Source organism: Nothoprocta perdicaria, unplaced genomic scaffold, assembly GCF_003342845.1.
Source record: "Nothoprocta perdicaria isolate Ctin4 unplaced genomic scaffold, notPer1 scaffold_186, whole genome shotgun sequence".
In the NCBI taxonomy this organism is placed as follows: domain Eukaryota; kingdom Metazoa; phylum Chordata; class Aves; order Tinamiformes; family Tinamidae; genus Nothoprocta; species Nothoprocta perdicaria.
The window spans coordinates 187422-211652 of NW_020455049.1; the positions used below are offsets into that span (position 1 = coordinate 187422).

The 24231-nt window shown below is 42.5% G+C and overlaps 1 protein-coding gene across 10 annotated transcripts in view; it reads left to right on the plus strand.

Moving 5' to 3' along the window:
- Nucleotides 1–24231, plus strand: part of BRSK2 (BR serine/threonine kinase 2) — a 141066-nt gene that overhangs the window by 98520 nt on the left and 18315 nt on the right. For 5 of the 10 annotated variants that reach the window (XM_026036786.1, XM_026036787.1, XM_026036780.1 and 2 more), the window contains exons 12-19: nt 321–386; nt 4016–4039; nt 9722–9782; nt 13512–13719; nt 14462–14510; nt 18792–18915; nt 20296–20476; nt 21595–21684. In XM_026036786.1, coding sequence (XP_025892571.1) covers nt 321–386; nt 4016–4039; nt 9722–9782; nt 13512–13719; nt 14462–14510; nt 18792–18915; nt 20296–20476; nt 21595–21684 — 803 coding nt within the window. Of the gene's footprint in view, nt 1–320; nt 387–4015; nt 4040–9721; nt 9783–13106; nt 13720–14461; nt 14511–18791; nt 18916–20295; nt 20477–21594; nt 21685–24231 lie in introns of all 10 variants that reach the window. The other 5 variants (XM_026036789.1, XM_026036788.1, XM_026036782.1 and 2 more) reach the window with 2 other exon arrangements.

The window sequence follows — 24231 nt, forward strand, 5'->3', positions numbered from 1 at the left end:
TTTTTACCTTCAGGCGTGTTCTGTATCTGTGGACAATGTGACAAAGTAGATCCCCCAGGTTTTCTGGTGGATAAAGTGGAGCCAGGAACTGCGAGGATATATGGGGAAGTTGCAAGCATCTCAGACCTCAGAAGCCAGGGAGGCTTCTGCACTGTGCAGGCTCAAGCCATAGGTAGAAAGTAAAAGAAAGGTGTTTCAGAGCTTTGGTTAAAAAGGGGAGGATGGGTTGGGGGGCTGGGTGTCCAGCATTGCTTCAGGTGACTCTCTTTTATATATGTCCACACTAGTAACTCTGTTTTCTCGCTTTGTTCCTGCCATAGTAAAACAATGTTCAGTAAAAGCCTGGATATCTCTGAAGCCAATCCCAAATTCAACAAAGAAGAAAGGTATAAACACTGACAATATGTTCCTCTCCTCTACCTCACTGCTGAGACCTTAAAGATGCAGTACTTACCTTCTCCGTGTGGGGACAGAGCTGGTCTCTCTTTAGAAAGAACCAAAAAGGGTGGGATATTACACCCCCACACTGCAGGTATTTTTGTACAGTCTCATTTGAGGCTACCCTCAGTGCACCCTCTGACTGTATCAGTCTTTCCCTGCTAAAATTTCATACTACTGCTGCTTCTGTTTCAGTTCTGCCATGAGTAGGATGCCCAACATAGAAGATGTGTTTGTTAGAGCTGCTTTGGGAAGGACTGGAATATAAAATACTAGGAAAACCCAGAGTGCTCCACTTCCACCACTAAAAACAATAGAACAAATGAGTCAGTAACAGCAATGGAAGGAAACTTGGAAAATTGTGTGAGACAGGACAAAACTAAGTCCTGGTAGGTAAGAGACAAACTCTTGGAGACTGTCCTGTCTGCACCAGAGAACACAAGAGAAAAGAATTATTGAAAGGTAAACTTATTGGAGGGTGTTTCCTATCCAGCAGCTCAAGTGACAGATGAGAAGAAAAACAGAGGTGTGGATAGAGGCTAAGTGGACGACATGCATACCGCCAAATCTAGGGAATTTAAGGGAGTTTTTTTTGAGTCCATGAAAAAAAAAAGTTTAGCTTCTTGCAGGCTGAGACGATCTTTTGTAGTTGCTTTTTAAAATCTTAACCTGCCACGATAAAGGACAGATCTAGTGTGTGTGCAGAAGGAGAAGGAGTCCTGATGTGGTGTATAAGGTATCCTCTTCACGAGGCCAAGCTAGAAGCAAGCTTTGCACTCAGACTGTTACAAACTTCTCACAGCCATGAAGAAGTAGTGGTTTGCTGCCAGATTGTGCAGGCCTTAGCTGCTGAGCTTTTCTAAACTGTTACTGTAGACATAGAAGTTGGTGTTCCTTTAATTTCCCCAGTATGTAAGTTCTGCTCTTGAACATTTGGCACTTCTTACATTAAAAGTTGGTCTGAGACTTCTCCCAAGATTAGTTCTTCCACAGTAATTAAAAGTCAGTTCCAATAAGAGAGGTGCCTTTGCATTTCATCTGTGATATGAGAAGCATCTTTCAGCAGATGTTCCCAGCACCATTCATTACCCCTCTGTACTTCTCTGGCAGCTGCTTCAGCTGTGTTAGGAGCAGAGAAAATGGCCCTTGGGGAACCACAGGGGGAAATTCCTTAAATACCCATGGGCATCCATTTTCCCTCTCCAAGGTGGTATTTTTCAGAACATGGGAGTAGAAGGCCAAGGGGACTGCACGAGGATCACCAAGGGTCCCCATCACTGCAGGGCCAGACTCATGTTTGGAAGGTCACACTCCCTGTTTTCTCACCTTCCTGCCACTTCAGAGAGTTAGGGTGAAGGGCCTCAGTAGTGTGGAAAAGGGAGGAACTGGATTCTATGTCTCCTCACATCCACATGAAAGGAAAGGAAGGGCAGTGAGGAGAACCCCAGCAAAATGGGGCCAGCTAATCATGGTGGCCATTAAATTTTTGGCCATTGTTTAATTACGCAACTTGATGTTGTCTTTTTTTAAAGGAATACTGCATCTTTAAGGGTCCCTTCCCTCTAGATGCACATGATTGTCTTAGTAGCTGAGGCCACTGTTCCTTTCTTTTTCTTTTTCTTTCTTTCTGACTTTCTCTTTCACCCGCTCTTTCAGTGCTTCTCTTCTTCTGTATCTGGGTTGCTGCAGCTCCGTAGTTCACTTGCTTCAGTATTGTAGGGAATGCACATGTCTGCGCTTCTGGGTCTATTGTGTCCTGGGATTGTTCATTTTTTTAAACCCCTCTTCCTTTTCCCCTACTGTCAATTTGCTTTCCATTCCCTTTGTTAACCTCCTCAATGCCTTCCCTGTGGGGAAAATGACTTGAAAGAAAAATGAATCAACCTTCTCACACCCGTTCTATTTGCATTTTAATACTCTGCATGTGTGAATATGGGTGTATTTTGTGCATAAATATACACATACTTTCCAATCTACAATGGCTGTCAATTTGCTCTTCTCAGTTACTTCACGGGAGATAGATTTGTACTGGTACAATTGACAACAGCATTTGCCCATATATATATATGTGGAGATATATATATATATTTGTATATATATTAATTAGATCTTATCCAAATTTGCACTCCAGACCAAAATATAAATGGAGTGTCACTCAGACACATGAAAAAGAACTTACTATAATGCTTCTTTCCACTTCTCTATGTGTAGCACAAGAGCTTTTTCTTTCTATTCTACCTCCGTTTTAATTTGAACTTTCCTCAAGACTGCCTTGCACCGCCCAGGCCAGCATTGCGAATGTTCATGTAACCAGAAGCATGGCTAGTTGCATTGAGAAGTAAAGTGTGAAATCTGCTGGGCATCTATTCAATTTGGCATTTCTGTTGGTGTCCGTCTGGTGGAGAATGGATTTTCCTCACTCGGCCAGAGGTAACTCTGGCAGCTTGGGAGCCTGTTATCGAAACTGGAGAGAATGAGAGAGAGAGAAATAGGAAAAAAAAAAAAAAAGGCTGCATTGAAAGCAATTTGGCTTAATATCATGCCAGATTTTTTAAATTTTTAATCTCATCTTTGTTAAGGTGAAAAAAGAGGGACGCTTTCCTGAGTTTGCTTTCCTATACCCCAAGTAACTTAATAACCCAACTGTTCTTTTCTATTTTGAGTGTTTTGGTTAATAGTGAAAAATGAAGAATACTGAAGTTTTCAATTGCCCCTAGGCATCAAAGTCAACATGCCAGAGATTCATTCTGCTTTTAGAGCTGCTGTTTCAGACGCTTTTCAGCACAGCATTGGTTTATTCTCCATTCCCATTTGAAAGAATTTCTTTGCAACCTGTAAGACCCAGGGACTGAATTTATTTTAAATGAAAAATGAGATCCTGGAGCACAAGATGGCATCCACGGAGATAAGTGCTGGGTTGCTGAGCCGATATGTTCTAGCTGATCTGAATTCCTGACTGTAAGACCATCATGACTAATAAGCCAGTATCAAAGCAGATTCACAGCTTGATCTACAATCTTGTACCCTGGGCTCCCAAGCTGGCTCAGAAATGCATGCTTTAATAACCAATATGTTTCACAGCTCATTCATGGCAAAAAAAGTACTTCTTACCAGGCCAGCTTGGGGGACAGAGGGACACTACCCTGAGCAAAATGGGGACAAATAGAACAATTTCCTTTAAAACAGTCTGATATAACCGTGCCTCATGTAAGAGGCAGAAAAGAAACGCAGCGTGAAGTACGAACCCCGTTGCTCTGCTAACTACTTTGATTGGGGCTTGGCTGGGCATATTATCACAGCGTAGCATGGCTCTCTCCACATTCCCCACTTCCCAAGGTGGATGTATCTCCGATCCTGTGAGCAGGACAAAAGTTACTGTCTAGTAAATGAAACTGTCCCCCTAGTGCTGCTGGTCTCTGAAGAGGTAGGCACCTGGGGCAATGATTATGAGCATTCAGTTCTCCGAACAGTATTTCACTCTGCTTTTCCTACTCTTCTCTCCACCTGCCTCCACATCCCCGTCTCTCTTTCTCTTCCTCTCTTTTTCTCCCTCTCTTTTCAATTTTCCCTTCCCGAGGATGGCGAGTGCTGATCCATTGGGGTAAGCTCTAGTTTTGGATTATTCCTGTTGTGGAACCTGTTATATCTTGTAGAGAAACTATTAATTTGCACTTTACAAATACAGTCCAGGCTGATAGACGTCAGTGAAACGAGGCTTTACAGCAGAGAGAGAGAGAGAGGGAGATGTGGGAAGAAGCATTTGGGAGCTTTTGTGCGTATTTGTTTGCTTTTCTGTTGGAGTCACACTCCATAAATTTCCTTTTAGATTCTTTTGGGTTCTCTTCTCTGTCTGTATGTTTCAATGTCTGTGGGCACACAGAACTGATCTCGGACACTGTGCAGATACCTGGACACCTTCTGAGTATGAAGCCCCTTCTCCATGTAGCACTTTTTGCATCATTTGGTACCCACCAGTTAATTTTGACCCTAATTTATCTTTTTGTCCTCCTTTTTTTTTCTTTTCTTTAAGATAAAGCCGAATACCATACATGTTAGTTAAGAAAATGCCAAGTATTTCTTTTTTTAGAATGTTTTCTGAAGAGGTGAACAGATGGCCGTAGAGACAGATTTATCTTCAGAGCACTTTATTTTCAATAAAGACATAGGTACCACAAGGAATGCAGTCACACTTGAAATTAAGGTTCCATTTGTAAAGGAGAATATCTTATTAATAAATTGTTCTATAAAAACATTGGAATAGATCACTACAGACTACAGTACAAGCTGATGAAGGACATGCCCTGAGAAAGGTGATTGTCAGCAGAAACATTTACTCCTCATGCATATAACATGCTTATACCATATATTGTTTACTTTTTTTTTAATAAAACATTCATAAATGGGGCTTTGGTTAAAACTGGCAGAGTAAAGATGATGGTGCTGAAAGGCAGCAGAGGTGTTGCCTACACCTGTAGCCTTTTTTCTAGGCAGTTTGTCAAGGCTTTATGCTCCAAGTGGTTATTACCATGAACAGGTAAAACCTGCTGACTTAAGTGTAAGTGTTCACAGTAGAAGATGTTACAGTTAGGAATGATTTGCTTGGCTAGGACTGTAAGACAGGGTAGCATCAAAGATGTTTATTCATATTGCCTAGGTCAAGTTTAGGGAGCAAGGAAACCCAGTTTGTATCTCTTAGACACCCAAGAGCGAAAGAGATGAAATGTTGTTGTCATAGGTGATGCCTGAGTCTTGCCATTACAGATGAATTCAGGTAACTTTCCAGGCTCCTAGGCCCTGTACTGAAGCTTTTAGAGCTCTTGGTTTTTATTTGAATGAGCAAGCAAAGAGGAGTGTCATATTCCACCCAGTTTGTGCCCTAAGCAAACAGTAAGTTGGGTTCATATTTTTGCTGTGATGTTCAAAACTATCCGAAGCATCAAACCAATTCAAAACGTCAAGGGACACATGAGCCAGGGACACGAGTCTGCTGCGTTGCTGCACGGCGCATGCAAGCTGTGGGCCCCCCTTCTGGGGAGCCTCATTCCAGCTTGACCAGCTCAAAGGCTGTGTCCAGAATCCCAGGAAACTGTGCTGTGAAAGCCACCTCTGCTAGGACTACAACAAGGTCCCAGACTCCCCTTTGGTGGTAGGACAAATTTCTGTGAGGTTGTTATTCAAAGAGAAAACAAATACAGAACCTGGTGCAAGTACTTGATACTGGCAATGATGCTACATACCAGCACATGCATGGTTTGAAACATATGAAAATCAACCCCAATGGAGGGCTAATAGAGGTGGGCAATACCTGAGCTATGTGAGTGCTGTGATATTGCCAGGTCAACTGCTCTTTCCTCGCATCCTGGGGGTTTCTGCCTGCGCTCAGTAGTGTCAGGCTTCAGCCCTTACAGCAGGCGAGGAATTCTGCCCCTCCTGCTGACCAGCTGCAAGCTGGACTCCAGCTCCTCACCTTCACCTCTAGCAAATCAACTGGTCTGACATGAACTGGCCTTCTGTGGATTCATCTTTGACAGCAGCTGGTTAAATGAGGAAAAAACTGCTTTAAATCAAAGGACCCATTTATTTACATTGGCTAAAGTATGAGATGATCACATGCAGAGGCCATAGCCCATGCACGCAGTTTATTTTTTCCAGTGCTTGGTCTCACTGTCCGTAACTTAGGTGTCTCATGAATATTGTCACTTTTTGAGATGGGAGGAGTAGCAATGAAGGAGTAGCAATAATAATAAATTCAGCGTGCTGAATGCTCAGGGTGCCATCCACAGCTTTCCCTTCTGGAACACAGGTCTAGCTCCCTGCAGGGGCTGACTTTTTTTGTTGTTTTTAAATATTCCTCCCTTTGGGTTTGGCAAAACAACTGTGTCACTTTCAGTGGGACTCAGGACTCTGTACTTGGGTCTCTAAACCTGGCAGTTGTATTTGAGGGGCTGCTCTTTATCTGAGCAAACACATTAGGTTTTCTGCTTGTTTTACTTTTTTTTTTTTTTTTAACAGCTCTTTGATCACTTGCATTGAGCTTATACCCAAGCATACTGCAGTGGAAGACACAGAGGAAAATGAGTCATACACAATATTTGTATTTTCCTAGTTAGTTGCATGTAGTATTAGTTTATTTGAAGAATTATAGATTTAATATTTCCAATGACCTTTAATGCCTGGAGAGACTCTTTGTTCATAGCCACAGATAAAAGATGTTTTCATGCTTTTCTCCTTTTCCACATGTGATAAGGTCACCCAGGGTCTGCCCTACTAATGTTCTGCCCGTAGGGTCTTGTACTTCATTCTCTAGTGAGAGAGAAATAGAAGAAATTAAATTCTCTCTGTTCTTTCATCGCAACTTTTCAGCACAATACAATATTTTTGTGACTGTCTCTTGACCCTGTCCGTGTTCTGTTCACCTGACCCTGAGATACAAGAGCAGTGCATGCGGTTTAAATAACCAAACTGAATTTCAGTATTTGCCAGTTAAAATGATCCTAACAGGAGGGACAAATCACTCATTCTTGCTTGATAGCATTTTTGTAGTGGAAAAAAGAGAACCTGCCCCTGTACTGAGTTTCTCTAGCCAGCTTGGGACCTGAATTACATTTGCAAAGGTAAATTGTAGAGGATTTCTTGACTGAAGAAGCCGCAAGGAAAAGCTGCTCAGTGGGGGGTGTCATATTCTATACCAACAATCTCTCACAGAGGGAAAAGGTTTTGAAAATTACAGCTCTCTTCACCCCTCCACCTAAAATTAACCTAGAAGCCTCTAAACTGTTTCCACTGCTCCTTAATACAGTTTCCAGTGTGGACAAACCAAGATATGCTGTAAGATCTAGTTTGCTTTGTACCTATTTTGCATGTAAAGCAGAGGCAGAAATAACGATTGTTCCATAGCAGTCACATAGATACTGAATGCATTTCTAGGAGGATTTCACACTAACTCTCTGTTCTGTCCCCTGACTCAGGCTCCTAGGCTGGATGAAAACACAGTACACAACAACTGTTTGCAAAAATTGCTTCCAATAAGCAATTGGGAGATGGGGCCTGCTGTGTGTTGCTCTACTTGTTTGGGACCGTTTCTGTAAAAAAATAGGAAATAATGAGGTTGGGAGGGGAGAATTGAGAACTATTGGAAACCCTTGGTTGGAGAGAGGAAGTAGCATGTTGGAACTTGTAATCCAGTGTCATGGAATTCAGGTGAGTATCAGACAGGACCTTCCCACCTATCAAGTGATCCTGGAGAAAGGGAGTCTCCTGAGTAGGTGTTTAACTCCATTTCTGGGCAAATAAATGCCTCTCCTATCTTGTTAAAGGTAATTTCTAGGCTGTTACAGTTTAGGAGAAACTTTTCTTGATGACTCAAGGAAGGAAGATTTTAACCAAATGGACTTGGACTTCACCTACAAATAACACATCTGTGCTGCATTCAACCAGTTCAATTATATAAGACACACATAAAAATAAGCTATAAAAAGTGGAGCAGGCAGCACTCTCCACTGTTTTGCATAAACCTTGATGAGTACCCCAGATTTTGATGGTGCAAGTCTAGGTTTAATCTAGGGGAAAAGACTGTCACGACTGGGCTTCTGGGTTTCATCTGCTGTACTGAGATGAACAGACTGCAATGGGATGCAAAGATAAACATCAGTGAGGAGTTTCTGCATTGGAATAAAATAGAATAGGACCTGCCATTGTGTTCAGTTTTAACTTATTTTGGAAATATTTTCCCTTCTGCAAAAATCAGGAAGATGAGCCATTTTATTGTCTAAAAGTGTATTACATTCTTTTATATAAAGACTGGCATTAATAATCTGATTTATATGACCTTAAAATGTATATACACACCAACACAGATAGACACATACGTATACACATACACACATGCAGCCTATTTTACAAGCATCTACAAGACTGCATTTTTCCTTGTTTGGTACTTGAAGGCAATTAACTATTTTCACTGCTCTTAAGTATAGGTGAAACACTAATAGATTTGCTAAATTGGCAGATTGCTTGGTGGTTATTTGCGAAATCAGTTCTTACCCAGATCCTCTCCTATAGAATTTTTAGGTCTTCAAGAAAATATTCCTATTTGAGAAGGATAAGAAGCAGTTGCCTCTGGGACTTGCTCACATAAAGTCACGCAGAGGGATGTTTTTCTAATGGATAGCTCTCCTCATGGAAAGTTTTCCAGCTGATATGTTTGTGCATTTGGCCTATTTGCTGTTTCAGCATATTTAGCACAGCACATTTGTATGTTTTTCTTATCTGCAGCTGACTTTTTGTAGAGGGCCTTTGCTGGAGAATACAAGAGCAATACAGCATAGGTGGCCTTCTTGGTAAATAGGACATTTTATTCTGTTAGCCAGTCTTTATTTGAAGACATCTGGACTATTATCCTCATGGCAGTAGTGTCATCAGCAAGGGCAGAGTTAGTTTTCAGTAGAGGAAACTTGTCTTGTTTAACATAGCAGCATTTATTCTCATAGGAAAGTGTACCAGGCATTACAAAAGCCTGTTATCCCTGTGGGGTGGCACTAACTCCTTGAAGATGACTTCTCCCACGACTGACTGTCTAGGTGATCTGGTAAAACAAGTCCAATGTGATAAAGAGGAACACTGTTTTTGCATAGATTCCTTCTACACTGAGTAGGAAAGCTCTTCATGCCAAGGAAAACTTCCTAGAAAGAAGCAGTGATTCTAAGCAAAAACCTTGCTGGAGAGCAGAGGTGTGAAATCTATGACTGAGAAGTTGGAAAGCCAGATTTGATTCCGGTGAGAAGTCATCTCCTAGGAAATAATTGTGTTTCTGGGTCACGGAGACTTGACTTTTTGCCAAATAATCTGGCAGAATCCCCTGCCTTTGTGCCTTGTGTGCGTGCTGGTTTTCCAGGCTGCTTTGTGGTAGAGCACTTTTCATTCTGTGTCCACTAGACCTGTGTAAAAGTGAATTATTAGCACCAACATAGTGGTCTCAGGCTAATCATTTTTGAATAGAGTGGAAGCAGGACTTTCCATGTGCTTCATGACCAAAAGCGGTAGTAGCTCCCTTAATGAAAAGGAATTAGAGTATCCTCCTTGAGCGAACAGCATTTCTCCAGGTTTTGTTTGGAGGGTGGGACAGTTGAAAAATGTGATGGTAGTGAGAGGAAAGGGTCATGTGCTTTTCCAGTGACAGCCTCCCTCCTCCTCACTTCATGCCTGTGCCTGCTGTGGCTGGTGTTCACTTCTAACTTGTGGAAGTGGTTTCTGAGGACCATCTCTCCTTACTGTGTCCATTCAGGTCTCGGTCAATCAGCGGAGCTTCGTCTGGGCTCTCCACCAGTCCTCTGAGCAGTCCAAGGGTAAGTGGTGCCGCTTCATGATCCGTTGGTCCGATTCACTCACACATGCTTGATGCTTTTCGACATCTGTTGCTGCAGAGCTGTGGCTGGGATGTTTTGGTTTTCCTTGGCAGCTTGTAAATGTTCCTAGGCGGAGAGGGAGATGTTATTTACAAATCTGAGCAGAGAATTTATTATACATGTTGTCAGCAGTACTAGTGGTACCTCGCTCAGCCTCTGCCTGTCTGCAGTCCTATAGCTGCAGAGAACAGCACTGCGATGACTGGTCGCTGCCGTATCTAGCTGTGGTGTACGCAGCCTGGGTTCAGCCCGTGTTTCAGGAGCTCTTCCACAGCTACGTCCAGCTGTGCCACAGTAGTGTGCCACACCGTGCTAAGTGCAATTCATGTGATTCTCTTTGCCACAGAATAGTGTGAACTAGAAAGTTAAAATAAATCTCAAGAATTTGAGGGCTAACAACTTTTAATGGCAAAATTGTCATGTACTTTGAGGCCTTCCTGGGAAGGTGCCATTTCACACTATGTCAGGACCTATGGATATACTCTTACATATATGAGATAATGTCATTATTTGAAGCATTAAAATTGTAATTTTCCTTTAACTTTGTGCAGAATTCTTAGGTATGAAGTTACATTTCAAGGTGTAAGATTCTAGTTTAATAACGCTTCTAACTTCTTTCTTGGTGAAGAACATACTGAAAAAGAGCATAGAAGCAGTTTTGTGCCTAAAATAAGCATCCAGTGCTGCAAAGCTTAGTCTTGATCTCATTAATTGATCTCTTGGGATCATTTTTTGACATCTCAGTAGGACTACATTAAAGAATAAAGATGACAAGATCTGTTCCACAGTTGCTGTATTGTAACATTATTACTTAATAGGTTATTGATTAAATAGTCTTCAAAGTGATTTAGCATCCAGATGGCATTTTCAGCAAATCATAACCATTTTAAGCAGGTCAAATTGGAGGTTTAATAGAAAAGGTTTGTATAAAAGTCATAATTTTTTAAAGACAGTATCTGTGCTTCTAATAACACCTTAGATTATTCATAACAACCTAGATTATTCAAAGAGAACACATTTTTTGAGAGCAAATATGTTTCACACTGTGTATTTATTTGCAAGAGTTCTATGAGGAATTGAATTCAACATCATCAATAAGTTTTTAAAATCTCAAAAGATCTTACGATGATTGTGAACCCTGTAGTGCCAGATGGAAGAAAAGCCTAACCTTGTTCTTTGCCACCTAATAATAAAAGTGGTAATTAAGGGACCCCCTTCAGATGCACAGTGGTTTGACTGGGAGTCAAATTTGGCTTCATTTCTTTCAAATTTGATTCTCAAACCATTGTAGACATAAGATATAAAAGTTGCAAGTTGCAAAATTGCAAAAGTTGCAATTGCAAACATTTGTAATTAACAGTCTTTAACCCGTATCCATCAAAGGAATCATTTTCAAATGGTTAGTAGGCTAATGTTGATAGTGACTTTTATAAATTAGCTACTTTCCTCATCTTTTCACTGTCCTTTACCATTGCTGATGAAGGTCTACTGAAATGGCAGACTTTTAGAATTCTAAATAAAATGAAAATGTTTTCACATAATGGTTTTCTTTAAATTTTGGTGGCCTGACTTTAAGCTCTTTAAAGTCACCAGGAAACCGTGATGCAAACAGCCTTAGGAATTAAATTTTAAATATACCTCTGCATTGTATGGATAGATAGATATGGATAGATTCATTGGACTATGTCAATGTTGTGCTAATCGATCAAATCCAGAAATGAAACTCACTAGTGAGTGTGTTTAACTGAGCTTTGAGGCAAGGTTATGTTTACATGGTAGTCTGGGACAGGGCTTGTTAAGAGCTTTTTGGTGTTCAGAATGTCTAATAATAATAATGATAAATAATTTTCATAGGTAATAATCTATAAAAAGTCAGAATCTGCAAATAGAACAAAGCTAAAGAGCTTGAATTGCTTGTTTTACAATTCTGCCAAAACTTGTGAACTAAAGTGTTAACAGCAATTTGTTGTAAGGACAATCTTTTATTTTTATAATGTGATTTTTGGCTTGCCAATACCCCTTCAGAGGCCTCCCACCCTCCCAAGTCTGTGTATTGCTGTTTGCTGGCTACACTTGAATGGTTCCCCAAAATGCCTCTAACCAACATATAAATGTTCTTGTCTGGGGGAAAAAAAAATCATAATCCGTATTTGATAACTCTTTGATGGATTATGAACTTTGGTTGTCTTTTTAAACTGTATCTTGCTGCACAGTGACTCTCCCACTCTCCGCAGAATTGGGCAACTATTGCTACAAGTTTACAGACACCAAATTCAGGTTATCAAAGTGTCCTTCGACAGGATGAAAGATATAGCGAGCAGACCATAAAGTCTGATGGGAAATTCCCCTCCCAGATAAAGAAATCTGCCAGGCCTCAGAAATTTGCTCCATAGCTACTTACAAATGAAGCACCAACCCCATTTCACATTTTCCTCTTGGTGTTCTGAAGGCTCCAAGCTAATGCGGAGCATTTTAAGCCTCCAGGCCAGGGGAGGAGCGCGGGTGCCAAGGGGGCCTCGCTCTCCTTTTCTTCCCCTTTCTGCCCTGGGTGGCTGCAACCAGCTGCGTTTGCATTAGCTGGAGGCCGGGGTGAAGAGGAGGGACAGAGGTTCTGAGCGGTGTGTGCAGTAGCCTGTGTGTATCGCCCGCCACTCCGTATGCATCACACACACCCCTTTGGAGTTTCACCTCTCTGCTGGGTTTGCACATGGGCACCCAGAGCTGCAAGAGGTGACCCCATTCTTGGCACATCTCAGTTTGTCTGTGGCTTGAGTGGTTCTTTTCCCCCCTCCCTCACCTCCCCACGACATCGTGCTTCTCTCACTGCAGGGCAATCAGAACAATCCCAGAGAGATGGCATTTCTCTCTTCTTTTCTTTTTTTATTTCTTGGTTACTTTCTTTTTTTTTTTACTTTTTGTTTACTTTCTGTTGTTTTTCTTTGCCAACACATGATTGATTAAGATGATGAAGCCTGTTATGACACTGTTGTTCTTGCTGCTGCCGCTGCTGCTGTTGTTGATGATGCTGTGTTCCCAGCTAACTGCATGTCTTTTTTTTTGTTTTTTGTTTGTTTGTTCGTTTTTGTTTCTTTGCAAAATCCCTTTCCCCCACGACCCTTCACTTCCATCTCTGGTGTCTCCTTGTGACATGGTGCATCTTTGTGACTCGGATGGATTTTATTCTGACTTTCGTTCCCTGCTCGCCCGCTCTATGCGTTTTTCACTGTTTTTGGTGTGCATGGACACTCTGCGTCTGTCTCGTAGCCTATCAGAAAGTTCTTCATCCCCCCTCAGACCTCCGACCTCCCTTTCTCTCCCCGACCCCAAGTCTCCTTGGACCCTGATGCTTGTAGGAACGCCTCCAGGCCTGGACATGTACTCCAACCAAAGCCAGCACTTCAGCCCAACCCAAAGACGCAGACTTTGCCATCCAAGAGCAAATTGGCTGAAAAACCACTCCAGTCTACTAAATCCAACCCACTCCCTGCCAGCAATGCCAGCGCTCCCTCTTCCCAGAACACACCTGTGCAGAATGCTCAGGGCCGCTCACCTGCTGCCGCCTTTAACCCACAGCTGGCTGTTCCTAAAGTGCAGACCAACCCTATGTCTCCTGTTAGGTTACTCCCTTCTAGTACTGACCCAAGCACCAAATCTATCCCCATCATACAGGTCACCCCTCACCCCTCTCCAAGGGGAAGTCCCCTCCCTACCCCCAAGGGGACACCTGTCCATACGCCAAAGGAGAGCCCAGCAGGCACACCCAACCCAACACCACCATCCAGCCCCAGCATTGGAGGAATGCCATGGAGGACACGGCTCAACTCAATCAAGAATAGTTTCCTGGGGTCTCCTCGGTTCCATCGCCGGAAATTGCAAGGTGAGTAAACCATCCAAACTTACAGGGAGGTTCTGATTTGGGCAGACATTGAGCAGCAGGTTGATACCTCCATTTGGCTCTGCAGACTTCCATGTAGTAAGGACTGATGTTGAAAATAAGAAAGTGATAGCATCAGCCAAGCCCAAACCCTAGACTAAACCTGTAGGAAAGGAATATTAGAGCCATAGAAAAGCTAGGTTTTGAATTCAGATGATAAGGGACATAGTCTCTGAGGTGACCAGAGAAGTTCCGAGAATTACAGGAATGACTGGTCTGCATCCAGCTGGTCTTTTGAAGAAACTGAAGCAAATGACCTAGACTCCTGGTTTGACTTCATGCTGAGAAAAGTCCACAGCGATTTGCTATATATTTCAGTGGCTGCAGACAGTCTTTGGATGATGCCCATTTGATAAGTGTAAGAATTGATCCATGAAAAATAGCAAGGCAATTAAATTAGCATGGTGTTTGGATCTGAACCAGAACCCACTGAATACAATGCAAGATTTGTTAGTGACTTGAGGCAGGGTAGGGTGAGTTTGGAAATGCATCACTAGATTAGATACAATGATCTAGAAACATATGAGCAGCATTCAAATGTCAGGCTAGTCTAAAGAGGCAGCAGGCAAGCACAAGAGTGTTTAGTGCTAGAAGTCTTTCAGTGGTATGGAAGCAGAAAGATGAAGGTCTCCTGATCCATCTCTCTTTTCTTCTTCCCTCTGTCTGGCGGCGCTTGCACCTGCAGTACCTACACCAGAGGAGATGTCCAATTTAACCCCGGAATCATCCCCAGAGTAAGTAATTTGCCACTCGACTACTACTTCTTTTCACTACATATCAATGTCATTTTCCTGTCTGAATGTCATAAAGTGACTCCATTTCACTACCTGACTATAAACAGAATGGGACAGAGTTATGAAATTGTTCTTCATCTAAGGCCTCTGGTCAAGTCTGCATCTCAACAAGCAGTGAGGAGTGAGCAGGTCATGAGATGGTCTCCAAGTTACCGCTTTCTTTTCTTACGGCTTGGTGAGCTTGATTGTTGTGAGGCATCTTCTTGCTCTCTTCTTTCATTTGATTCTCTAGCAGATCATACCTGAGGAGCACGCTGCACCTGAGGAGCAGCCAGGGTGAATCAGTGACTAATAGGGGCACTAACCATGCAATAAAATAATCTTTTTCTTCGTATAGGACACTTGGCACCCTCGGGATAATATGCAGAAGCTTCTGCTAAGATGATTCAGAGGAATCTTTGGCTGGGATTATAAACAGAGTGTTAATGCTGGGTGGCAACACTGGAAGATGAAGAAGCTATTTCATATTCACCAGACTCACTCCTAAAAATCCATGTACACTTAAACCATTTCATTGCACAAATGTGTGTCACTGCATGGCGGATTTGGGCGCCCCTGCCAGAGAGCGCAGCTCCAAACGCTGCCTAATTTATGCAGCAGACGCCAAATTATACCTTTTTATTTTCACAGCTTGTGTTTGTGCACCCAATGCCCATAGACTTTTCTTGCCAACCAGGGCAATTTGGCCTTTTGTCAAGATGCTTGTGTGAAATATTCATGAGTTGTTGGTGAAAATTTGGGACCCAAAGATTTCTAATTGGTGATAATGATATTGCTGTAGCAATTTCCCCAGGCATAGCATGTATCTGGTGTAAGATGGGCAATCTATTTCTAGTGCTGTAGAATGAAGGAGGGATAAAGAGAGAGGGAGAAGGTAAGAAATAGTTAAAGATAATAAAAGAAATCTTTTAGGAAGAAATCTTTAGGAAGGGAAAAAGGAAACAAATTGTGTTTTCACCACTTTGGAGTGCCTACTAATAGAGACACATGAGAAAATTTCATAAAATGAACAGATCCTTACTAAAGAAATATGAGATACTCCTATCTTGAATGTTTCTAAGGTTGTTAACGCAGAAAAGTATCTGCATGAAAATTCGTTTTTCTCTCCTCTTCATGCCTGTATGTCAGTGGAAGTTCATCTGTGAGTTTATTGCCATCTCCACTACCCACTCACCCTTTAAAAGCTGGTACAGAGAGGTAGCGCCTGTCATTTGAGGCAGTTTGGATGCAAGTCAAAGCCTAAGGCCCTTTTTTCATTTTATGTATAATTGCCAAATTAATGAGTTCAATTGGGCTGCACCCTGCAGTAAACATAATAAAAGTCATAAAAAAAAATGAACTGGATTTTATTTTAATGGTAGACGTCTTATTGCTCAGTGCCCACGTCCATCTTGTTTGGGGAGGGAATTTTCTTTCTTCCTGTAAGAAATAAGATATCCTTATTGAGTGCTCTATTGACCTCATGGGCTGAGTGATAAAAATACACATCCTTGTTCTGTTACAGCATTTTTTAATGACTGCCATTCGTTTAACAATCGTGATGATTGGGTAATATGCTTCAACACATCTGGGTGATGCTATTTTTTCTCTTTTGACAAGTCCCAGTGAATATGTTAGGGATGACATTTAACGAGACGTGTCTTCAGCTGCTTTAAACCAGCAAAGCTCTATTTGCCTGAGTAGAAATGCTGTTATTTAACAGCATTTGATAGCATAAACCAAGCAGGAAAACTTCAGGAAGTTGCAGGTCTGTGAGCTTAGGGACAGCAGCGAGGCTCTCCAGAAGGCCCTGCAGACAGACACTCCAAAAGCAGGAGCTGGAGCAGCATCATAGCAGTTAAAAATTCATTTCATCCATCTTCATTCAGCCTCCATGTTCATATTCATTTTATTTGTGAATTGGACACCTGATTGGATTTCCTGGAGTAGCTGGTGTTCCCCTTCGCCCACACACACCTCCTCCCTCCCTCCCAGCTGGACTCTAGGGAGAATCTGGAGGGAATCTGGAGAGAATAGGGAATCTGGAGATTCTAGGGCAGGTTTGCGTGCTGAACAGAGGAAAATGCCTCTATTTTGGGAGCCCTCTTAACCTGTGCTAATTAAGAGACCTATAAACAAGGAGCCCACAGCATCATTAATCAGGATACAAAAGTGAAAAACAGCATATTAAGATAGCAGACCTGCAATTAAATATTTGCACTTTGCCAAGCCCAACTTTCAAGGAGAACGCGTGACATCCACTGGGCCCCTGGAGTCCGTCACAGCCAACCTCTCTTCAGATAATGATAGATCCAAGCCTAAGCAACCAGCCCTTTTAGATGGATAGCCAGGTGCAAATTTAGTAATGAGCAGAGGCCCTTTACATGCGGGGAGCTATTGCCCCAACTCTCCAGGGGCTTGCGGAGATGTTATGGTGTGTGTGAGACACATGAGCTAATTAGTCTGTAATTTCCTTTCACACTCTAACCCTGACTCCTTAACGACCCATTTAAAAGAGAGGCCCTTTCTCTTTACTGCTCCCTATGCTAATCTTTGGCTCACTGGCTTAGTTACAGTTGCCTATGAATATTTTAGAGAGTTATGGTTTTCCAGCCCACTTTAATTGAGGAGGGGGCAGTGATTTACCAAATTGCGGTTGAATCTTTTTGCACTCTTGTTTTTGATTGCCTGCAGTAGGTGGAAACAAATGATTATTTGTACAACTGAGTTGTCTTCTGGTTCAAGTCCACTCTAAATGGCAATGAGATGACAGTGCTGGGATTCATGGAGCACTCTGGATTAGGGAATGAGTGCAAATTGCTTGATTTTTCTAAGATCACATTTTGTTCTTTATCTCAGAGGCCAAGACTTCAACTTAGTTTCCCAGTTTGTTATTCTCCCTCCTAGTCTCTGTCTTTCCTCATTCCTTGCTTGGAAAATGAATCTGCTAATAATCCTCTCCAGCTGTTCATTGCTTTGCTGGAAAGCCTTTTTGCAAATGATCTCCTTTTCTGGAGAAACACAGACTGCAGGAAGGCTTCTTCTGTTGAGTGGTAATGTTGTTCAAAACAAGTGAAAGCTACTGCTTGGCATATTGCAAATTGGATTTGTCATGCATTTAGAAAATATCCTGCAGAGAAAAAAACAAAGAAACAAAAAATGCATTTGCTTGGTGACAGGTCTTTTAATTTCTGACTTTTTTCCAAGCTAAATTTCTCTCTGCTAGAACGTGGCTAGCAGATTTTGGTGGAATTTTACCTGGGCTTAACTTGGTCCAGCAGTTCTGTGGCTGCATCTCGCAGCTGACAGCATCTTCTCTTCCCTCAAAAGCACACCTCTCAGAGGGGCTCCCTGGAGTTTGAAGTAGTTTCCTTTTTTTCTTTAGCCTTTTTAACTTGAAAGTGAATTCCAGCAAAGTGGAGGTGGTGGAACAATAAGCAGAAACAAACATTTGCTGACACTATCAGTGGAAAAAAAATGAAGCAATTTCATTTTATGATGAAACCACTATATGATGCTGAAAGCAAATGCAGGGTTGGATTGCTGTCACTGGAAAGCCTGAAGTGTGTTTTGTGTTGATATCTTCTATCTTAGTACTGGAAATTCATTTCTGTATAGAAAAGCCAGAGTTCATGCATTATTTAGACACCCTGAATGGAACTAATACAACGCAGAATTTTTGAATTTTTGTCTAGGCCTTCTGCGGAGGAGTTAGATTTCAGTCTCTGACAGAATAGAAATCCAGTGAAATGCACAGCTTGCTTTAGAAGATGAAGAATAGTGTGATTGTACTGTCAAGCCAGGAAGACACCTTTAGAAAAAGGACTTTCAAAGCCCTGGAAGACTAAAGGGGTAGAAATTGGGCAGGAAGGAACTAACCTCCCTGTGTTATCAGCACCTACGAGATGTCATGAGAAATGGAGAGGTCTCATAAATGTGTCCTCAGTTCCATATGCACTTTATATATGCAATATTAATTGGTATATTGGCTCAGTCTGATAACAGAAGAGTTACTGTTGTTGGTCACATATGCTGCCAAAATAGCACTGAGTGGGCCTTCATTTCAGCATATTCAGTATGAATAGGATGTATTCGGACCCTGTGAGCCACCTACTGTAATAGTGTCACATCTGGAGTGCTATCAGTACTTCCTCATGTAGTTTTGTGTATTCTCTCCTTGTGGAGGTATCCAAGAAATAATGCTCAGTATTCTAAGCTCTCTCTTTCTTTTCATCATATCAGGCTTGCCAAAAAATCCTGGTTTGGTAACTTCATCAACCTTGAGAAAGAAGAACAAATTTTTGTGGTCATCAAGGACAAACCACTAAGCTCTATTAAGGCTGATATTGTCCACGCTTTCCTCTCGGTAAGTCACTTCAAAGACATGCTCTGAACTGGAGGCATTGCTCACTGGCCAGTTCCAGGCCTTCTTGTACCAGACGCTACCAGTCAGAGTTCTCAGCTCCTTCAAACATTTAATTTATATGGCATACTGATTTAGGCCTCCCCTAGTCTTTATCTGAATTTCTAATATTTATATTCTCTACAGTGAAAAAAGATTTCACCTTTCTTGGCAGGGACCCCAGGTTTGCCAGTGCTTGGAATACCAGTGCAGTTAGAGCTCACACTACTAGTGTGGAATTGAGACAGTAACTTGTTGCTTTGTCACATTTTGTAATCAGCTTCTGGGCCTCAGTTTGAGTCTCCCTTTGCTGGGTATGCCCTCCACCGCTTTTATCAGGCACAAAAACCTCTCTCATATCTGCATTTTTTGCCTCTTCTGTACTTTATGGCAAATAGAAGGTAATTTCCTATTGTGTCCCGAGTACCAATTGTTGCAGATACTGTTTATTTACAATCTAGGACTGTCTACTATATGAACAGAGAGAATTGTCATGTGATTTCCTAGATTAAGTCCTTATTTTCACCCATCTAGAAGTATCAGTGAAGCAAAAGTCAGCACAATGAAGCGATCTGGGGAGGGTTTTTTTTTTTCAGTTCACTGGAAAAATAGTTATTGATACATATAGGAGGATACTAGAAAGCTGGTTCTTACAGAGAACTTACAGAGTTCTTTTGTATATTGATAAGAACTGTGGTATAGGCAAATGACTCACAGGCATGCTGACCCTTCTCTTTGTGCTGGTATCTCACTGGTATCACAAAACTACCAAGCAATTCAACGAGCTCAGGAGGTCTCCTGCTCAAGACAGTTTCAGCTATGAGGGCAGACCAGGTTGTTCAGGGCTTTGCCCAGGTCTTGCAAGTCTCCAGAGCAGAAACTGCATAACCTCTCTGAGCAACCTGTTCCAATGTATTGACTGTCCTCATGGTGAAAGTGGGTGTCATTATATGCAGTCTTACATACCACTGACTTTTCTAGCCTTAATACCAGCTCTCACTCAACAAAAGATATTTCTTGAAACTGATAGGTGGTGAGGAAAAGCAAACCTGAGTGTGTGCAGTTGTGCAACAGGTGGGACTTATGTGCCTGCTGGGTACCCCCTCAATATTCCACTGTTAAATGTAGTTCAGTCATGTAGGAAGCGGGCATGCTGCGGTGGTGCCATGCAGCCTCCAGGTTTATTGATTTCACAAAAATACTCCATACTTTACAAGTTTGAGCCCAGAAGCAGCAGGTCTTAACCAGTCTAGAAATGCATAACTAATTGTTTTAAATTGAATCCTGCAATTTTGCTGCCTTTGTATGTTGGTCTTATCGTCTCCTTTTCCCCACCTGTTTCAGATTCCAAGCCTCAGTCACAGTGTCATCTCACAGACAAGCTTCCGTGCAGAGTATAAGTCCACAGGTGGCCCTGCTGTCTTCCAGAAGCCAGTGAAGTTCCAGGTGGACATAACGTACACAGAAGGGGGAGAGGCGCAGAAGGAGAACGGGATCTATTCTGTCACTTTCACGCTCTTATCAGGTAACTGCAGCAAAGCCATAATGGGCTCCAAGTTGCCTTTGCAACTGGTACGGAGGCCAGCAAAGAGAACTCACCCAGGGGAAGAAATCTTTTTTGACCTTAGGGGAAAATTCAGATAGTTGGAAAGAGGAGGACATGGGGAGCAAGAAGATTCCCAAAGAGATGATTCCCTGCCATGAATAGTGTTAAAATTCTGCTCTGCACATCAGATTTGAAATACTCTCCTTGTTTGAGCCCAAGGGAGGCCACTAGTTTCTCCTTTCATAAAGAAATTTCCACCTATCTTTTTTCATGGCTACCCATATCACTCACTGGGGTTTAGGTGGACAGCTGAAATCAGTGGGAAGCCCAGAAGTTGCCCATATGTCTCACTCCTTCCAACCAGCCTGGCTTCCATTCCACTGCTTCACTTCTCCTGCTCTTTTCCTCCCCCTCACAACCCACCCGTCATGGAAGGCAGTAATTCCCTCCAAGCAATCCAGTATTGAGGATCAACAGGCCCTTAACCAGACTGATGCCACAGGAATGCAACAGTCTCCTCTGTCTCTTGGATATGGACGGTTGATTTTGCCTTCCTGTCACATGCTGTTTGGCCCTGAGGCTGCCTGTCACATTTAAGGGGGGAGAGCAGCGACACGAAGGCTGGGTGGATATTGTGCAGCTTGCCTTAGGCTGGTGGAGCGCTGCTCAGCGAGACAGGCCTCACCAGGGCAAGATGACACCCCGTCCTGCTGGCCTTATTAGAACCATTGATGAATAGGTTTGTTATTGCCACTGTTTAGTAGGAATTGTCCTCACTCTTTGATGGGCTTGGAGAGGGTTTGGGGAGGAAGGGGGATGTTTAAAAAAAAAAGAAGATATAAAAACCTCTATCATCTTTACAAAAGTCGCCACGCAGCCATCCTTCCTCCTGTTCAGTCCAGCACACCACAGTCCCTCAAAACTTGGGAACCGAATAAATACTTCCTTGTAGCTGTGCCCCTTAGCTGAAGGACAGCTCAGTGCTTCTCAGTACACAAATAGGGAGAAAATTGAAAGGAAGTTCCCTCTGTCCCATGTTGTTTGGGGATTCAGCTCCCACTCCTCTTACAACCATCTGTGCCTCTTTCTCCTTACAGGTCCAAGCCGTCGTTTTAAGAGGGTAGTAGAAACCATTCAGGCACAGTTGTTAAGCACACATGACCAACCTTCAGTGCAGCAGTTATCAGGTAAGTAGTTTCTACTGTTGAGCACCTTGCTTCAGCAGGGTCAGGAAGGTGAAGTGCCTCTCAGTACGAGGAGGCTGAGGGAGGTCATCCCTCTGATGACAGCAAGGAACTGGCTCCATTCAGACAGAACAGTAACTCCCCACACCCACCCCACTCCTCCCTCTCTCATCCCCACTCCAGTGCTCCCAATGCATTCCCCAAGCGAACAGCTTCTCCCCTACTCCCGCCTAAAGAGCCATTTGCCCACTTCTCCATCAAAGGCTGCATCATCAGTAGTTCTTCCAGATTTCCTTTGGCTCCAAAATCTCCCAGAACAGGGACAAGCTCTAGACAATATCTAATTTTCAAGCTTTTCAGGTGTGCTGTTGGAACCTCTTACTTCAGAGGGTCCCAGAGTCAAGCTGAGAGAGCTACTTTTAATTAGCCATTAATAGCAGCATTTTCACATAATCAGAAGGTGACTAATAGTTTCCATGTCTATTTTTAATGTAAATCACTATTCTTAATGGTTGTAAAGAAAGACAAGTGTGGCCCTGTGCAGTCGAATCAGTCTGAATCTGCAGGCAGCCTGAAATGGTAACACAAATTCTGAAAACCAGTAGTGGCACTAAAAAAAAATAAAATCAATATTACTTCTTCTGTCCCTTAAGAGGACAAAACAATGGAAAAGTTGGGAAATGAAATTGTAAGGATGCTTAGCTATTGGGAGTGCTTCAAGGAAGTAAAAAGAATCTGGAGAAGCAGGAAAAAAGTACAAAGGTACAAATAAAGGGAAGAAATATGAGCAAGACAGAGGGTGAAGGCTGCAGAAGGGAGATAAAGAAGCAGGAGGAGTAATACAATGAGAATTTTCTCATTGTAAATACTGAAAAGGTGGTAACTAAATATATGTAAGAGTTTACAGAAGAGTCAAATTCTGTGCTTGACCTTTGTGTGAACCAGCCACAGAAAAAATGGATGGGAAGGAAGCGGGTATGGCACCCTGCCGTTAAATGCTGGATCTCCTTGGTTCATTGCACATATGGGTTACAAACTTCTGGTCTAACGTGTGGCTTTAACAGCTGAAGATAAAATACTCTATCTAGAATAGTGTGTGCTCACTATATGACAGAAAACTACACTCAGCTGAGGACAGATAACTTTCCACTTGGCTTTTGCCCTCTAGCACTGCCTGACCTTCTGCATGCTGGATTGCAAGGGTATCCAGCACATGAGTTACTCTGTTAGGGAAGAGGGAAAGTGAGAATATTTGAACTAGGGTCAGTTCAGGATCTTGATTGAGTATAGGCCTGGACTTTCGAAATTAAATTGAACCCAAGCAAGTAACCAGAGTTTTCTGCCAGTGCTTCCTCTTGGGAAGTAATGAGGCCCAGTGGAGTATCCTTTGGGTATAGTTCATATTAATCCTGCTTATTTCATACAATACAAGAAAAAAAAATACATGAAAGTGCCTTTACCCTCTTCTGAGGAAAAAAAAGTTATAAATAAAATTGTGAGCTGTCTTCATAACACAACTGTAGTATGCTCTAGCTACAGAAGCACAATGGCAGGAATAAAAGCCATTCATCTAACTGAGAGGTTCAGATATTGGGCCAACAGTGCTGTGAGAAACGTATCTGACATTCAGTTTTGCTCTGTCTCCGGAAGGGAGAAATCATATAATAGATGCCCAATCTCTTTCTGCTGCCTAAAGGTACACTAGCGTGTGTCAGTCTAGCCAGGGAAAACCAGCCTGATCTTTAAAGCCAACGAAGGAAGAATAGCTTTGCATGGGGCCGAATCAAAATGGGTGATCTCTGTAAACTTAACAGTGAGAATTCCCAGGACCACGTTGTTACTCAGGCAAGACGGCTCCCGAGACACCCAGAAAGCAAACCCTCCTGTACTCGCCTGTGCCATCAGCTAGGTGTGTGTCTCTTGAAAAAAGTGAAGTAGAGGAACTTCAAAAAATTAGTTTGAAACTGAGTCCAAGAGGAAGAGAGAAAGGAAGGCAAAAAAAAAGAGAACCTGTTTGTCAAAGTAGGAATCCCCCTTGGTTCACATACCCCAGCCATGGTGAAAGGGTAGGAGGAAACAGGAATAAGAGCTCAATGAGAGAGCTGATGCTCACCATGCTCAACTAGCCAGCTGTAGCTGGGCAGGCCTGTGCAAAGACGTCTAGAAATTGCCATGGGATTACTCTAATTTCTGTCTGCAGAAACGAGGCAATTCTTTGTTTCTCTTCTCCCATGCCCCTATCTCTGAACACTTCACGTGCATTGTGGTGGCTGTGTTCCTGTGCAGCTTCATAGTTGAAGGCTGCTCTGTGGGCAAAGTCAACTGAGGCAACAGAAGGGGCTGACAGTTCATCCCCTCCTGCTTGGCTCTGAGGATATTCAGCCCAGCAGTTTGGGCCTGTTTATACCATTGTCAGGTTACTGGGGTTTTCCCTAGCTCGTTGTGCACCTCTGTGCAAGTGTCTCCCCTGCCTTTTAGTTCGGACCATCTGCAAGAGAAAAGCATGCATGTAAAGTGAGAACTGCAGAAGGGGTAGATTCAGTAAACACT